Source organism: Cebidichthys violaceus, unplaced genomic scaffold (assembly GCF_023349555.1).
Source record: "Cebidichthys violaceus isolate CVI_PGR_0920_01 unplaced genomic scaffold, fCebVio1.0.p SCAF_16, whole genome shotgun sequence".
In the NCBI taxonomy this organism is placed as follows: Eukaryota; Metazoa; Chordata; class Actinopteri; order Perciformes; family Stichaeidae; genus Cebidichthys; species Cebidichthys violaceus.
In genome coordinates, this window is record NW_027176329.1 from 10567433 (window position 1) to 10582496 (window position 15064).

A 15064-nucleotide genomic window follows, 5' to 3' on the forward strand; every position below is an offset into this window, starting at 1 on the left:
ACACGGCACAGACAGGAGGAGGCTCCGGGTGCACTTCAGTCCATAAATAAATAAAGTCTTCTCCATGAGGATGGCAATTCTTCTTTTCTGTTGAAGCGATTAGTCCACTAATCGATCCGTGTATTGATGATTCAAGTCTTATCTCCTTTTAGCTGCTCAAATGTTTCTCGTTATTGTAATCACCGTAAAATGATTTGGGTTTTGGACTATGGGTCACAAATAAAATGTTAACTGAATGTGTTAACTTGGGGATTGGGATAAATTGATGAACAATTGTCAGTATTTTTTTTGCCAGTTTATAAACTAAATGATTAATTGATGAATGATTAATAAACTACTCAATAATTTAAAAAAATAATAGTTGCTATATTCTATTCTTTGTTGTTGCATTTACCTTTTGTTAGATGTAGAATGTGATATATTCTACTGTAGGTTGTGCTGTATTAGTCACATATTATATTCCATTAAGGCTGCAGCTGCTTATTGTCATTATTGATAAATATGTTCATGACTTTCTCAGACCAATTGACAAGTCTATAAAATAAGACAAAGCCAATCACAAGTCACCCATGGGTACAAAGTGATATAATTTCTTCAATTTGCTTATTTTGTCTGATTAACAGTCCTATGAAATCATCAATTTACAGTGACATAATTCAGAGAAAAGCAGGGAATCCTTACATTTGAAAAGCTAGAACCAACAAATGTTTAGCATTTTTGCTTAATAAGTGACTTAATCGATTATCAAAATTGGTGATGATTAATTGTCTGACTTGTTTCAGCACTATATTCTACACAGCTGTATTCTGCCCCATAGCCAACAATTACTCTATGTATTGAAACAGAGGTGTATATTATATATTCCTGTCAGTTTAATGCTGCACATGTAATTTTTATTAGTTTATATTTCATTGGATTAGGCTATATTGTACGGTATTTCACATATTCTTCCAAATTCAAGTAAATGTTTCCATTGAGGTTTAAGATTATATAAGGAGAAGGTGCAGAGGGCGGGGATCACAGGAGGCTTTAATATAAAGAGATATGCTGAATCAGACTGGATGGAAAAACAAAATATTCAGCAGTAAGAAATCATCTTACTAAGAGCCTTTATAGGAAAGAGTTACTTCATTACTCTGTGAATTCCCATCACTTTGACAATCACAGGCAGGTCAGCGGTGATTAGTTCATGACATCAAAGTCAGTCATTCAGAAAACCACTAAAGAGGGCAGTGCAGCGAGAAGGACACATCACCTCCACGTCTCATTTGCAAACTGCATGGCACTCTTGTGTGTAGTGTAGCTTAAAAATGATGAAGATGTTGGGAAAGAGAACATAAACGTCCTCAGCAGGGATGAATAAAGTAAGAGTAGAAGCTGCAAGTTATGACTGTGATGCATGTAATGTATTTTATTTAAAAGCAGTCGGTGTGGAGGGAAAGGTCTGTGGTGAGAAGCTTGGAAACAGTAAAGGAGGTAGAGTTGCTTGGCCCGTGTCTCAGATCGCCTGCCTCTCCTGTTGCTCTGTCCTGATGGAGCGAGCTTCTGGGGGTTCTGATGTGGGCGGGAGGCTGTTGTCGACACCGTCGAGGCTTTTCCGGCACACTGGGCAGGTATCATGCTGTGGGAGGGAGAAAACAGCATCTACAACCTGAGACTACAAGTGTACCTTGCAGTCGCATGCCTCCGCTTATGTGGCAGTTTACATCCATGTCTGTCCAAAATGTCATCACTTCATCAATTTATCCAGTTAGACATTTGTGTGAACTTGTCAGAATTAGCATATTCATTATTTATTAAATAATTATTATTAATCAATATATTCTTGAGTCCAGGTGGAAGTTTGTGCCAAATTTGAAGAAAGCTTTCCTGAGATATTGCGTTCACAAGAATGGACCGGAGGCCAACCCGAAAACACAAAGACTTCGGCCATAGCTCTTGCACAGGCATAAAAAACATTTGGTAACAAAACATGTCTCGGTGTTGTCGTCACAACCCTCAATTCAGGATGTGTGACACTTGAAACCTTAATGAGAAATCTAACAGACCCTCAAGCCCTGACCATCATCCACCCCTTGTCCTTACCAGCTCCAGCCAAGGCACTATACATTCACTGTGGAAGTAATGGAGGCAGGGTAGCTTCCTGACAGATTCACCTGATGAATACTCCTCCCTACAAACTGGACACTCCAGTCTGCAGTCTGAGGGAGACAAACAAGAAAAACAGAAACAGAAAGTATGAAAATGTATGCAAGAGAAACAGATAGAGAGAGAAGCAGACACAGAAACCCCATCATAACATTTTCGACAGGTCTCTAGGCCTTCACAGTGTAACACAGTGATACTTTGGTAATGCAGTCCTCTGTCATTTTATGTAGCTAACCAGTTAAATGATGTGTGAATTAAGATTTAGACGCTTGCATACCACTTTCACTACTTTTTAGAAGCCGTCTGAATCCAGGCTAAAAACATTTATTAACTACTTACTAATACTCGTAACTAGGACAGAGAGGATGGAGGTATTATAGGAGGAGGGAATGAAAGTAGTGAAGAAGTAAATAAAAATGGATAGAGGACACAAAAGATAGGAAGAGGCAAAGAAAAGATAGGAGAAGGAAAGGAAAGAAAGAGGAATGCAAGGAATTGAGGAGGCAAGGCAAAGTAGGATGAGGAAAGGAAGGATGAGAGGAAGAAAAGAAATGTAAGAGGAAGTTAGGAGAGAAAGAGGAAAGGAAACATAAGAGGAGGGAAGGATTGATAGGAGGATGAAAGGAAAAAAAAAGGGAATGAAAGGAAAGGAAAAGTGAAGAGGAAAGTAAAGATAAGAAGAAGTAAGTAGAGATAGGAAAAGAAAAGATATGAGGAACGAAGGAAGAATAGGAGAAGGTGAAAGAAAGCTGGGATGAGGAAAATAGGAGGAATGGGAAGACAAGATAAGAGGCTGGAAGGAGAAGCAGGAGGAGATAAAGAGAGCATAAAGACAGGAAGCAGACAGGACAAGAAAAGCACATACAAGGGGAAAAAGAGTGAAGGAAAGCTATCATGGAAAAAGGAAAAGAGAGATAAGAACAAAAAGGGAGGAAATGAGAAGGGAAGGAAAATAAGAGGAGGGAAAGAGATGTGTGCAGTATGCTATGCGGAGTTGCTACCTGTCTGTTCTTGAGAGATACAAACTGTTGGCAGGGACGAGATCATCTCCTTTTCAGCAGGGGGTGGACCTGTGCACTCCAACTGTCCTAACAACTAGGTGAGTGAGAGAAGAAAGTAAGGATACATAGGAGAAATGAGGGGCAGAGGGGAAACGAAGGCAACAGAGTTCTAATGGAATGGATAAAAAAATAAGAAATGAACAGTTTGTAACTTAATAATAACAGACTTTGGGGGTTTTGCATTTCATTATAAAAGGTTGATCGAGATGGAAGAAAAATAATAAGAAGGAGGGAAAGGAGGGGGAAACCACGCTAAAACTAAACACAAAGCTGAGAAATCACCACCTCTGATACCACTGACCTCTGTGATGACAGAGTCCAGACCTCCCTGACCCCACGCATAATCCCCAGGGTTTGAGTGCAACTGTAGCATGCTGGTTCTGAGACAAACAGAGAGAGCAAAGGAAAGGGAGGGGGGGTGTTGTCCTCACACAACGCTAGATGAAATCAAAAGTAAATGATGCAAATCGAAAATTAAAAAGCGCTTACAGTGCAGCTGGTGCAGCACCGGGGTTTCCGTTGTTAGCAAACAGGCCGGCCAAGAACTGCTGCACAATCCTTGAGAGGGTGAAAACACACAGCAAAGATGTCTGCTTTATTGTGCTTTGAAAACACACACTTTACTGGATTTACAGCAGTTTAAATTCATGCCAGGCCTTCATGATTTTACTTGGAGTTGGTATATATATATATATATATATATATATATATATATATATATATATATATATATATATATATACACATATATATATATGTGTATATGTGTATGTATATATATATATATATATATATATATATATATATATATATATACATATATATATATATATATATATATATATATATATATATATATACATATATATATATATATATATATATATATATATATATATATATATATATATATATATATATATATATGTATATATATATATATATATATATATATATATATATATACATATATACATATATACTGGTGATGTTTCTGTGTACCATGTCCACACACCCTTCCACTGCAGGCCTTTGCTCAGGCCTGGGCGACCTCTCTTGCTCAGGCTGGGGAGGAGATTCTGGTTCCCCGGCTTCGGCGGCGCCCGGTGACACTGGGGAAGGGTGGCTCTGACCTGCAGATACCTGCTCGCTGTCATCTGGGTCGGACTCTGAAGACGGCGGATGCGACAGCAGAGCAGAGCGCTCCATGAACAGCAGTTGCCATAACTTGGGAGAAAGACCAAGTAATATGTCAAACAGAGCTTCAGAAAAAGAGGAATGTATGTTTTAAAATGCCATATGTAGGGACATACCTCTGAGAACAACGAGTTGGAATCTTCACTGGCCACCGATGTGCTGTTCTGCAGGAGACTAGGCAGCAAAATATAAATTGTTTTTAATATCAGTGGTGTAAAATTAAAAACATAACTCTTAAGAGCCTGACACTGCCGCTACAGTGATCATCATGCATTTTAATGCTTGGGAGCATGTTTTAAAACATTTTATAAACCGTATGATATCAAGCACAGTAAATATTAACGGAGTTGTACCTGGAGTCTTCTGTCACCTCCTCAATGAAGTCAGAGTCACATCTGGGGCAGACGAAATCCTAGAGGAAAGAAAAAAAAGCATGCACTACAAGACCAAAAGAATGCGGGCACTCCAACTTCTGAGTTCAATCCAAAACTATGATGATTAATCTGATGCTATAACCGCCTACAGTAAAGCTTTTGACAAGATTTTGGGACCTGCACCGTAATGAATTGCTGTAAATTTATGGTGGACTTACAATAGTATCTTACAGTATTTCACGATACATACATACAGTTAAATATTCATCCTTCCCATGTATATTAACAGTTAATGCCGTTGGTTAACCATAGCGGCAGATATTTTATCAGCATTATACAGTATTTTCTGTGAAGTAGTGGAAATAGTTCAGTGAGTCAATATATTATCTGTCTTACACAGTTAGCTGTATAAATGATTGAGGACAAGTAATAAACTCAATATTGTATTGTATAAGAATTCTTGTGTTTTCTACTTTTTTGTTGTTGTTGTGGGGAATTAAATGCAAAAGTAGATGATTTTATTACCCTTTGTAAACAACTGGTAACATGCTTATACTGTAAAATTACCTCAATGCCCAGTTATTCTACTATCACATACTGTAATCCAATATACAATAAGATACTGTTAAAATGAATTACAGTAGTTGCACCATAAAATAACAGTAAATTGATGGCGTCTCTGCTGCCAGTATTTTACTGTTATTTTACTATTTTACGGTAAAATTGTTGAGAGTGTGGCTGCACACGTTTGCTTTTATTCTACCACAAGAGCATTAGTGAGGTCACTCACAGTAGGAGCTCCAGTCAATTTCTGCAACAAGGTTGCAAGTCAGAATCAAACCAGGTACATTGCATTTCTATGGTACCTTAACCACTGGCCCACCAGGATGTCCACAAAAGTACAAAAATGAGACATGTGGGTTAGTGGTGAGGCACGTTGTTATTGCAATGTTTGATTCTGGTTGGGAACCTGTTACACATCATCCCATTTATTCTATGCCAAAAAAATAAGCTTTAAAAAATGGAATACAAATTGATCTGCATTAGGGTGTCCACATATTTTTTGGGACATATTGGCCTATTGCAGATTAATCTCTCTTTCAAACACATACAAACACTCGTGCGCATGTGCTCCATCATGACAACATGCGTGCGTATTCGTGCCATTAAAAGTGGCAGCTGCACAACAAATGCGCACCAACAGCGGTTCTCACAGCGCGCTCCAAATCGAGCAACCAAGAGAAATTAATCTCCAAGTTAACGACTCATCTTTCAGTTGGGCTTTGCAGATACAATATGCAGACATAATAAATCGGGCTGCAGGGGTTAAAGGCACATTTGCGGCTTTAGGATACCTTTAGGAAGCCCTGCAAGAGCTGCTGGCGCATGTGGCGTCACCCAACCAGCCCCTCCTACGTCTCACACGCGCAGTTGACAGAAGACAACTGTCGCCAACAGTGGTGCTTCTAAATATGGCAACGTGAATCACCAGATTTACTCTCTCTCTCTCTCTTGTTAGGTCTTGGCGCATGCTTTACGCAAAGAAACAACCACAAGCAGGCTGTCATACGTGTGCTTTTGTGGTCCCACTAATTTAAATTCGAGAGCAAAGTGAAATGTATCACTTCACACATGTTTATAAGGAGAAAGCTGTAAACATCTTAAGACGTCCTTCAACGTCAGCATGAGTGATTTCCAGATGCACGGGTTGAATAAAAACACGCTCCAAAGTGACTCACCGGGAGTTTGGGGTTTGTTTCACTTTTACAGCAGTGACAGAAAAACCGGTGTTGTGGTGTGTCCGCAGCCTCCGCCATCTTCACGGTGACGCCCAGTGCCTGACGTCGGCGAGGCAGCCCATAAAGATCTCCAACGGGTCAGAGCAGTCCAGGACGGTTTGGTGCCCGTGACAAATGTCAGAAAACCGGCACATCAATAGGATTAAAGAGCAGGCAACACTATCACTCCTCACAATGTCATTTTTAATAAATAAAGTTTATACAGGGTAAAAAAGTAGACATTAACCCGCAGCTTCATGATCAGATTTGCTTCGGTCACCGCTTTAAAGATCAAGTTGCTAAAAGAAGCCAAGAGCTGAAAAAGCAACAGGTTGGATCATGGATGCAGTTTCCTTGGAGCGTGGTGGGTGTCGCCAGAGAATAAAAAACGTTTAAGTGGGATCCTCTTTTTCTTCTTTTTTCTTTTAAACGCAAACTTGGTTTCTAGCAGCACAATCCAAGTTATAAAATGTAATTTAACGACATTACAGGATACTGAACTTGCTGAGGTTTGACTCATTTAAACATGAAAAACAACATCAAAATACATATCCTGTTACCTAACTTGACAATGAGATACAGCAATAATAACTGTGTACGCATGACAATATATTTTTTATTAAAACCAAGACAGTGACGTGTAATAATCATAAGAACCACAAGCAGCACCAACAGAACAGTGACAGATATATTGTAACAGAAACACAATCTTTACAGTATGAGAGGTTTTGGCAAATAGGTAAAGAGGCATTCTCATTTGGAATGATAGTAACAAAACATGTTAGTTTGTGCTAAAGCAACAAAATATTAGCGTTGAGCCACTCAGTTATGGATCGAATGTTAGAATGGCAAAATTTTCAGTGTTCAGCTCCAACTCAAACACTGGCTCTTTGTAAACACATCCAGGTCATTTAAAAATGGGAACTATCCAGACCAGAACTTTCCTACTTGGCAGATAGCTCGTCTTGTCATAAAAATAAAAAAAAAAGTAGCATTTTCCCTGCATTCATGATACCGGTAACGAGTGCGCTAAATTTCATACAGCTTCAGCATCGTTTTCACATTTCACACCATCTTTCTGTTTCCTGAATCAACACTTATGATTTTGTTGACTCCCGGTTTGGCAATGTAGCTAACTTGTCCTGTATATCGATAGAAATTACAAAACCCCACCTCTGTCTCATGCACATGGCCTGATGTTCAGTTGCTCAAGGGGTTATTATACAGACAAATCCCCCCCCCACCCCACCCACCCCGCCCCAATCAAATTCTAATCACCTGTGGGGAAATAAATACCAAACAGATCCTCTATCAAGAGGAATGGGCCCTCCTTTACGTCTTACCCTCCCAACCCCTCTCGTCCCTCTCTACCGAGGCGCGGTGAAGGCCCCCTGGGCAGCGCTGGTGGCGGCGCTGGTGGCTGCGGTGGTGGCGGCCTGGCGTACGGTCTGATTGGACATGACTCCGGTGGCGAACTCGGCCTGGGCCTTCTGAAAGCTGGCATCGGTCTGCCTGTACAGGCTGTGGACCTAGAAGAGGGGAAGAGCAGAGTGCGCTGACACCCGATACGTGCAGCAATTCATCCTCATACCATGCACATTGTGGGGGTGAATGTGATACGCAGAACACGATATCGGGGCCTATTCTTCAGACCGTTTGCTATCTACCGAATGTTTCATGGTAGGTGGACCACCTGGGCACAGCGGGTGCGAGTATTTCCACAGAGCAGGTGGAAAGTGCGAACACAGCATGACCATTTTGATTTCACTTTCTTCCCTTGACTTCTTTCCAGAAATGTGACCCACTCATGTCACAGTATCTCCTGACATTCTACCATTCATTAGTGTACATTCGTATTCAAGTTGACTTAGACCTACTTGTGCTTTCACTTATTAATTGGATTTAAATGAGTACTTTACATGGACTAACAATTATATTTATTTTTCTGCCTTTTGTGTGCGATTCCCTGCATTTAAAATTTGACTATTCATTAAATCTTGGTTATAATACAATATATGATACTTCATACCAAATAAGATTTGGTATGTCCCAATACATAGTATGGCAAATGCAGTGTGCCAAGAATACCAGGATGTACTACTGCATCCGGTCGCATTTTTCAGTATGCAAACCAGCATGTTCTTGCTATAATAACACCTGGATGTGTGAGCTGGAGTACTCTGACAGAATCCAGGATGCTTTAGCATGTATATACCTTGTCAAGGTTTCTTTTCATTCTCACGTTACATCGTAGTTAGCTGGTAAAATAAAAATGATATATGATGGTGAATCATGTTGAAGAAGATAAATTCTGCAGTTATCCTCTGAAACGAGTGGCTGAGATTTCAGACACATCTGCCGTCAGCTGATCAGAAACCTGGATATGTTTATGATCATGTGTGTAGGGACGTGTATAACCAGATTTCATGTTCCATGAAAATGCCACATACGGGGAAAGTGCGACTGACACCATGTCAGAAATACAACCCTAATCTGAGTCAGTAAAAGTTGTCCCTGCACATAAACAAAATGATTCAGTTTTCACCTTCTTCAGCATGACGAACCCCATGGCGGCTTGGGCAGTAAAGAGGACGGCATTCATCATCATGATCGCACCAACGGGGATGCTGGATTTCAGAGCAGCCAGGCTCACGATCCACCCACTGAGGGGAAGAGACAGGTGAGAATAAACAGAGGACAGAACCTGGAAAGAGTCATGCATCTGTTTTGACACAGTGGTGGTTTTGTTTATTAGTCATACCTGAAACCCCATCCAGGGATACCAATAGTCATGATGACCGAGACGACCACTTGGGCAAAGAAAACAAAGAAGAAGACAAAGAAATTGAAGGAGCTGTCACTCCTGCAGGGGAGAGAAAAGTATTGTTAGTGAGCATAATGAAGCAACAGCTCAATGCCACGTATGCTTTATGCAGCTAGCGAGCTTACAAAACGTTTATGGTCGATGGGCTTTTTCATTAAAATGGTGCAACACACCTGAAGGCTTTATACACAGGACGGTACCAGCAGAGGAAGGAGCAGGGGGTGAAGAGGAGGGCCCACAGGATGGCCAGGCCCAGGCCAACACCACCCGTGGTGTCCACGCAGAACATGGCCAGGGAGGAGATGAGGTTCAGGAGCAGCGCACAAGCGCAGACTGGACATTGACGAGATCAGATAAAAAAAAAGCAGACAAAAAGGATGAACGGGGGCGGTTGGACAAGAATGAACAGCAGTGCAATCTGAGTGTAGGGATCAACTCTTTGTTGCTGTATTACAGAGCGGTGGACTAGAACACACATCCAACGCTCGCCTCCCCTCTCTACAGTAGGAGCCAACTTGTTAGGACTTTGGCTGATGCAATATGACGCTATTTATTACCTTCCTTTTCCTGCTGCGAGGTTTGGAGTTGGCTCTTTTGGTATTCCCTCGGCCCAGGCCTCAAGATTTTTTCTGTCTTAATTCATTTTTTATGCTCGCCCACTCCCTTTTCTTATGCTGTGACTTTCTGCTTCACTTTCTCACCCTTTCTGTCATTTTTTATAATCAGTATTAAAGGTTAATTTCATGCCATAACCCGGGCTTAAACCATGTGAACATGCATGGGACACAGACACATTTTAGACCCCTGTAACGTTTTTTTTTCCCCCCAGTGTGTGTGCTGACGCCTGAAGCTTTGGGTTGTTCAATAAGAACAACTTAGTTACTTCCAACAATTTGAAATGGTTCTTGGCTGCAGTAGATGCCCCGGGTGAAGACCTCTGAACCATCTTCATCTTTTGGTAGACCCTGATTTCAGTTGGTTCCTCAATCTGGCAGTTAAGTGTCAGAGTCTTTGTGCAAACATTCCAGCTCTTACTCCAGACAGAACAGAAGGAATCCCACAGACATAAGTCATGGGTGTAGGAGTTAGTGACATCTGGTGGTGAGGGTGCAGATTGCATCCACCTGAATAACCCTCTGCTCTCCCCTTAAGTGTGTCGAAGAACTATGTTGGCCTTCAGACATTATAAAAAAGCATAAGGCTCTCTCTAGAGCCAGTGTTTGTCTGTTATGGGCTACTTTAGAAACATGGCAGTGCAGCGTGGAGGACTCCATGAAGATGAACTCCCTATGTAAGCATAGTTATATAATAATATTAATATATATCATATTCCATTTCTCTTAAGTGTCAACAAATGGAGGTGTTAAAGTTTCACTCCAATCACATACACTGTACCGCTGCCCCGCCCGCCACCGCAGCAACAACCATGCTACGTTATAACACTGATGTTGCCACAACAATAATGGAAATTCACACGTCAACGGGTTGTAAGAGTTACAGGAACTCACACATCCAGAAGTAGTACATGAAGGTGACGGTGCGCTGGAAGCGCTGCGTGATCTCCACATTGATGTCCTGGTAGAAGCAGGGGCCCACGGGGCAGAATGAAGGCAACGGGGGCCAGTTATTCTGACGGGCTGATAAAGAGAAGAGTGGGGAAAAACGTCACTTGCGGCGATGTCTTAGGAAATCATTAAATCCATAAAACATTCAGGTATCATAGATATTTATATCGCCTCCTATCCTCCATCTCTTACAGGCTCCAGGACCCAGGCTGTGTGACTCGAGCTCCCTCTCTCTTCTCTCCAGCTCCTGGGCTTTCTTCTCCAGCTCCTCCTGCTTCCTCAAGAGCTCTGCTGTAGTAGCATTCACCGCAGTCTAACACAGCAAGACACAAAGTGAAAGGATGTATCAGAAATGCAAGTCAAGTTTAAAAGAGAGAGGGTTGTGCGTGCGTTATGAATAATGAAAAGGATTTTATAAAAGACCTGTTATCATAAGAGATCCACAGAGGACATGCTTTCAAGGTACATATCTGAATATATCGACATTGGCATCTAGCGCACATTTCTAATTTTCAATTTTGTGAGTACAATCCCATTTTTGCAGCTGAATGTGCTGATATTATAATCAGATGGTAAACACTAGTCTAAAGTGACAAGTGCAGCATGCAACAAGTGTCTCTGCATTGCAGCATGTATACCTGCGAGGTATAGGAGCCATAGTTGCGAGGCTCAGTGGGTGTTGTCCTACTGGGTGGGGTCTGTGCAGGCACAGATGGAGCAGAGGGAGAAGTGGCTTCATACGGAGGAGGAGGCTGGTAAAAAAGAAAAGAAACAGACATCATACATCAGTTTGACCTCATCCTGTAAGAAAATCCAGAAAAAAAAGTATGTGCACCATTTTCCACATTGAAACTAACTTCTTTTTTTTTTTAAATCCATTGAATATTAATACATTCACATAAAAAAAACATTATACTGCAGCTATAATAATGTGGTATGAAAAGGATAATGCCAAAAGGAGAATTGTATGTAATGACATAACATTTACAGATATGCGTGTGAGCTTTGTTCACTCTAGAAGCTAGCACCCAGGTTCTCTCACCCGAACCGTTGACCCTCTGATTGAAAGGCGGCCCTGCTCTCCATTTCAGCTGACATATTAAGGAGGGCGCAGTTTTATCACCCACTCTTGAGGTCTTGCAGAGACGTTTCTCTAGCCTGGCTCCAGATCACTGAACTGACACCATCATGTGTGATTTGATCATTAATTCAGATAAAATGAATGAAGGAAGTGAAACTAAATGGCAGTTCAGTCTGATCAGCAGGCTAGCAGTCAAAAATGCAGTAAGTTACTTTATCTGGAAAACATTTAAACAGACCAGTCTTTGACTTATTCATGTTTTAATTTTAAAAAAGCCTTTTAAGCACAATATGTTTCAAATGCTCTAATTCACTTTTAAGGGATGAGTTAAATTATTAGTTTTTACAACAGATAATCCCTTAGATTGCAGTCATTTCAGGGAGCAGGGTGAAATAAACTTTAAACATAATAGACATTTGATAAGTAGAAAAGCTACAAACTGTTGGATTCAATATTAAACTAATTTTATACTTATACGTTTGTGACAAATTGTAAATGGGGCATTTCAGACAAACTATAATAATTTGATTAAACGAAATATATGGAAATGTGTGTGATGCTGAATGTCAAATATACATATCCCCTATAACATATCTATATACCCCCTAATATCTTATAATATTACTCACCCCAGTAGTATTATCAAAAGGGTTGTACAGGTCCAGTGTTGCATATCCTGTGTTGCTGCTGTGTTGAGTCACTGCAGGGTCCTAGCAGACAAAAACAAAGGCAAACACATTGCTGTTAAAATTAGCACAGTAATACATTCCACTGTCTGCTGACACGTTAATACACGTTTAACAAACCCGAGTGGCTTCTACTGATGCATTCATTGTGAAGAAGAGCCACAAGTGGGCAAAGATTAAGCAGGGCAGAAAGGCCCAGAGAAAGAAAAAAGCCACACACGTCACATGAGCAACAACACGCCCGCTATTACACAGACATCAGTGACTTCCATCCATCTAACAGGCCGTGACGGGCTGCACGGACACAGGCTGATGTTAGATGATTTCATTTCACCCACTTGGAAAGGGTTGTGGTCGTCCGTCGGCTCGGGGAAGCTTGTGTATTTTGACATGTCGATGGCGGGTTGTTTTGGGGGAAAGAGAGCTAACGTCAACTAGCCACCACTTGCTGCTAATGCTAACGTGAGTCACGGAGAGGAAGGAAGAATGAGCAGCTGTCTCTGTTCCAGCAGATGAAACGCTGCGTCTTTTCTAAATGTAAAGGGCGGGCGGGGTAGTCGTGTTATCCTGTCAACTAGCTACCCGCCCCTCCGGTGGGCATCTCCCGTTAGATAGCAGGTGGACACGATGTACGGACAGGTTGCCGGTTGTCTTCCTAGTTTGTTTGTTTTTTCCCCGTTCAGTCCTGACTGTCAGGTATCTGGGTTACAGCCGCACCGAGTCGCAGTGGTAAGCGCTAAAGATCCGTTATTGTTCTCTCGCAGAGAATAACAGCCGTGGTACAGGAAGTAGCCAGCCAAAGACTCGGTCATGTGACTGCTGCTGCGGCAGAGAGAGGGAACACGTGGGAACATGAGGGGGCGTGGCGTGACCTGGCTGTGCATGTGCGCTGTCCTTATGGCGCTGCCAACAATTAAATAACAACAAAAAATGTATAATAGATAAAAAAAAATCAACAACGCACAAATCCAAAACTGTAATAATAGAAATATGCCAGAGGTTAAAGAATGAAAGGTTTAGACAATTTTCTCTACATACTAAATTACCTTAAAGGAGACATTTCTAGGTTCATAGGAACCTATAAAAGATGGATTATCATCAGTATTCTACATGAATTTGATTGTAATAGAGCGTCTTTGTTATCAATAACTAATCTACTATCAAACTGTTATTTAATTATATGTAGGAGCTCTCTCAATGATGTTTCATATTATTGTCAGGAGGTGTGGCTAATATTTGTATACATATTTTATATGCCTCTTTAAATCTGGGCCGTTATAGCCTTTATATCTCTACTTTGTTTGTCAATTGACTAAATTAGCATTTGCACATTGTTTAGCCAACGTTAGCCGACAGCAGTTCTGCAGAGAAGGCCTACATTAATTTGGAGATAAAACCGTTACAGTTGGTGAGAAATAATCCTTGTGAAGGTGTAAAAGAAGCAGACAGGGAGCTGTGGTGTTGGCGAATGATGGGTCAAGTTTGAACGCTGTGTTTAAATTATACCTTTAATAAAAGTACCCAAATAGTTCTGTTAGGCTGAACGCACCCAAAGAGCACCTGAGTGGACACCATCCCTTTATTACTAGCACTGTCTGCTGAAACCCTCCACCATCGCTGCTCCAGTTACACTGCATATGTGTCCTAGCCGATCTGTCCCAGTCTTCACTCAATAGGCCTTGCGCTGCAACCAGAAATAAACTGGAACCCATTGAGAATGTTTTTCTGTTAAATACTATAAAATGGTCTATATATTGTATAGCTGCGTGACATCACATCTGTACAGGAATCCTGAAGGCTCGTTTAAAGGCACATGTTATGAATATGGGCTGTGTGATTGAGTGTTTCAATACTTTCACGGTATTTATATAGCACTTAGACCTGCTTAATAATAAAAAAAAGAAGTTTGTAGTTGACTCTTGGGGAAATGGATTGTTTGCTTTTAGCATACAATGGCAAAGTTTCCATTGTATGCTAAAAACAAACAATTATTAGGATTTTAATTCACAATGAATTAAAATCCTAATAATTTTGACAAATACTACATATGTAAATCCTAATTTGGGCATCTAACTCCACGCTTAGCATTTAGCATTAAGTTAAAGACAGGTTGGAATGTCTGTTTGATCTCGGTCTATGGTCTTTTCTTGGTGTTTTATAGCTTTTGGTTAATATTCATGTTTTGCCGTTATAAAAAGATACTTCCCTCCTCTTCCAGTAGATGTCACTCTTGTGTCTTGACAGAATAATATCCCCTCACTTCTATGGGCTCAGAATCTCAGAAGGAAGGTGAGATTTAAACCTCAGGGAAATGTTCAGGTGCAACAAAAGAAACATTGATCCTATTTTT

At 40.8% G+C, this 15064-nt stretch overlaps 2 protein-coding genes across 2 annotated transcripts; both read right to left on the reverse strand.

Moving 5' to 3' along the window:
* Positions 1-1391: 1391 nt before the first annotated feature.
* On the reverse strand, positions 1392-7811 carry rnf115b (ring finger protein 115b). The gene is made up of 9 exons (XM_068711198.1): positions 6520-7811; positions 4760-4818; positions 4523-4580; positions 4225-4436; positions 3699-3767; positions 3511-3589; positions 3150-3243; positions 2086-2201; positions 1392-1621 (listed from the first exon to the last, which is right to left on the reverse strand). The coding sequence occupies exons 1-9, from the start codon at positions 6595-6597 to the stop codon at positions 1499-1501; spliced, it is 888 nt and encodes a 295-aa protein (XP_068567299.1). The 5' UTR covers positions 6598-7811; the 3' UTR covers positions 1392-1498.
* Positions 7812-7816: 5 nt separating this feature from the next.
* scamp3 (secretory carrier membrane protein 3) lies at positions 7817-13504 on the reverse strand. Its single transcript, XM_068711197.1, has 9 exons — positions 13053-13504; positions 12658-12738; positions 11586-11699; positions 11140-11260; positions 10891-11019; positions 9556-9715; positions 9320-9421; positions 9104-9221; positions 7817-8087 (listed from the first exon to the last, which is right to left on the reverse strand). Exons 1-9 carry the CDS (start codon positions 13104-13106, stop codon positions 7926-7928), a joined length of 1041 nt encoding a protein of 346 aa, XP_068567298.1. The 5' UTR covers positions 13107-13504; the 3' UTR covers positions 7817-7925.
* Positions 13505-15064: the final 1560 nt, after the last annotated feature.

What these genes read in the sequence shown, in the direction of transcription:
- rnf115b (XM_068711198.1), bottom strand. Translation starts at nt 6,597, where the DNA reads ATGGCGGAGGCTGCGGACACACCACAACACCGGTTTTTCTGTCACTGC. An exon ending in GAGGTGACAGAAGACTCCAG is followed by an intron (nt 4,581 to 4,759) that starts GTACAACTCCGT and finishes TTTGCTGCCTAG; the next exon opens with TCTCCTGCAGAACAGCACAT. An exon ending in TGGACTCTGTCATCACAGAG is followed by an intron (nt 3,244 to 3,510) that starts GTCAGTGGTATC and finishes TCACTCACCTAG; the next exon opens with TTGTTAGGACAGTTGGAGTG.
- scamp3 (XM_068711197.1), bottom strand. Translation starts at nt 13,106, where the DNA reads ATGTCAAAATACACAAGCTTCCCCGAGCCGACGGACGACCACAACCCT. An exon ending in CTTTTGATAATACTACTGGG is followed by an intron (nt 11,700 to 12,657) that starts GTGAGTAATATT and finishes CTTTTTTACCAG; the next exon opens with CCTCCTCCTCCGTATGAAGC. An exon ending in ATCCCTGGATGGGGTTTCAG is followed by an intron (nt 9,222 to 9,319) that starts GTATGACTAATA and finishes TCTTCCCCTCAG; the next exon opens with TGGGTGGATCGTGAGCCTGG.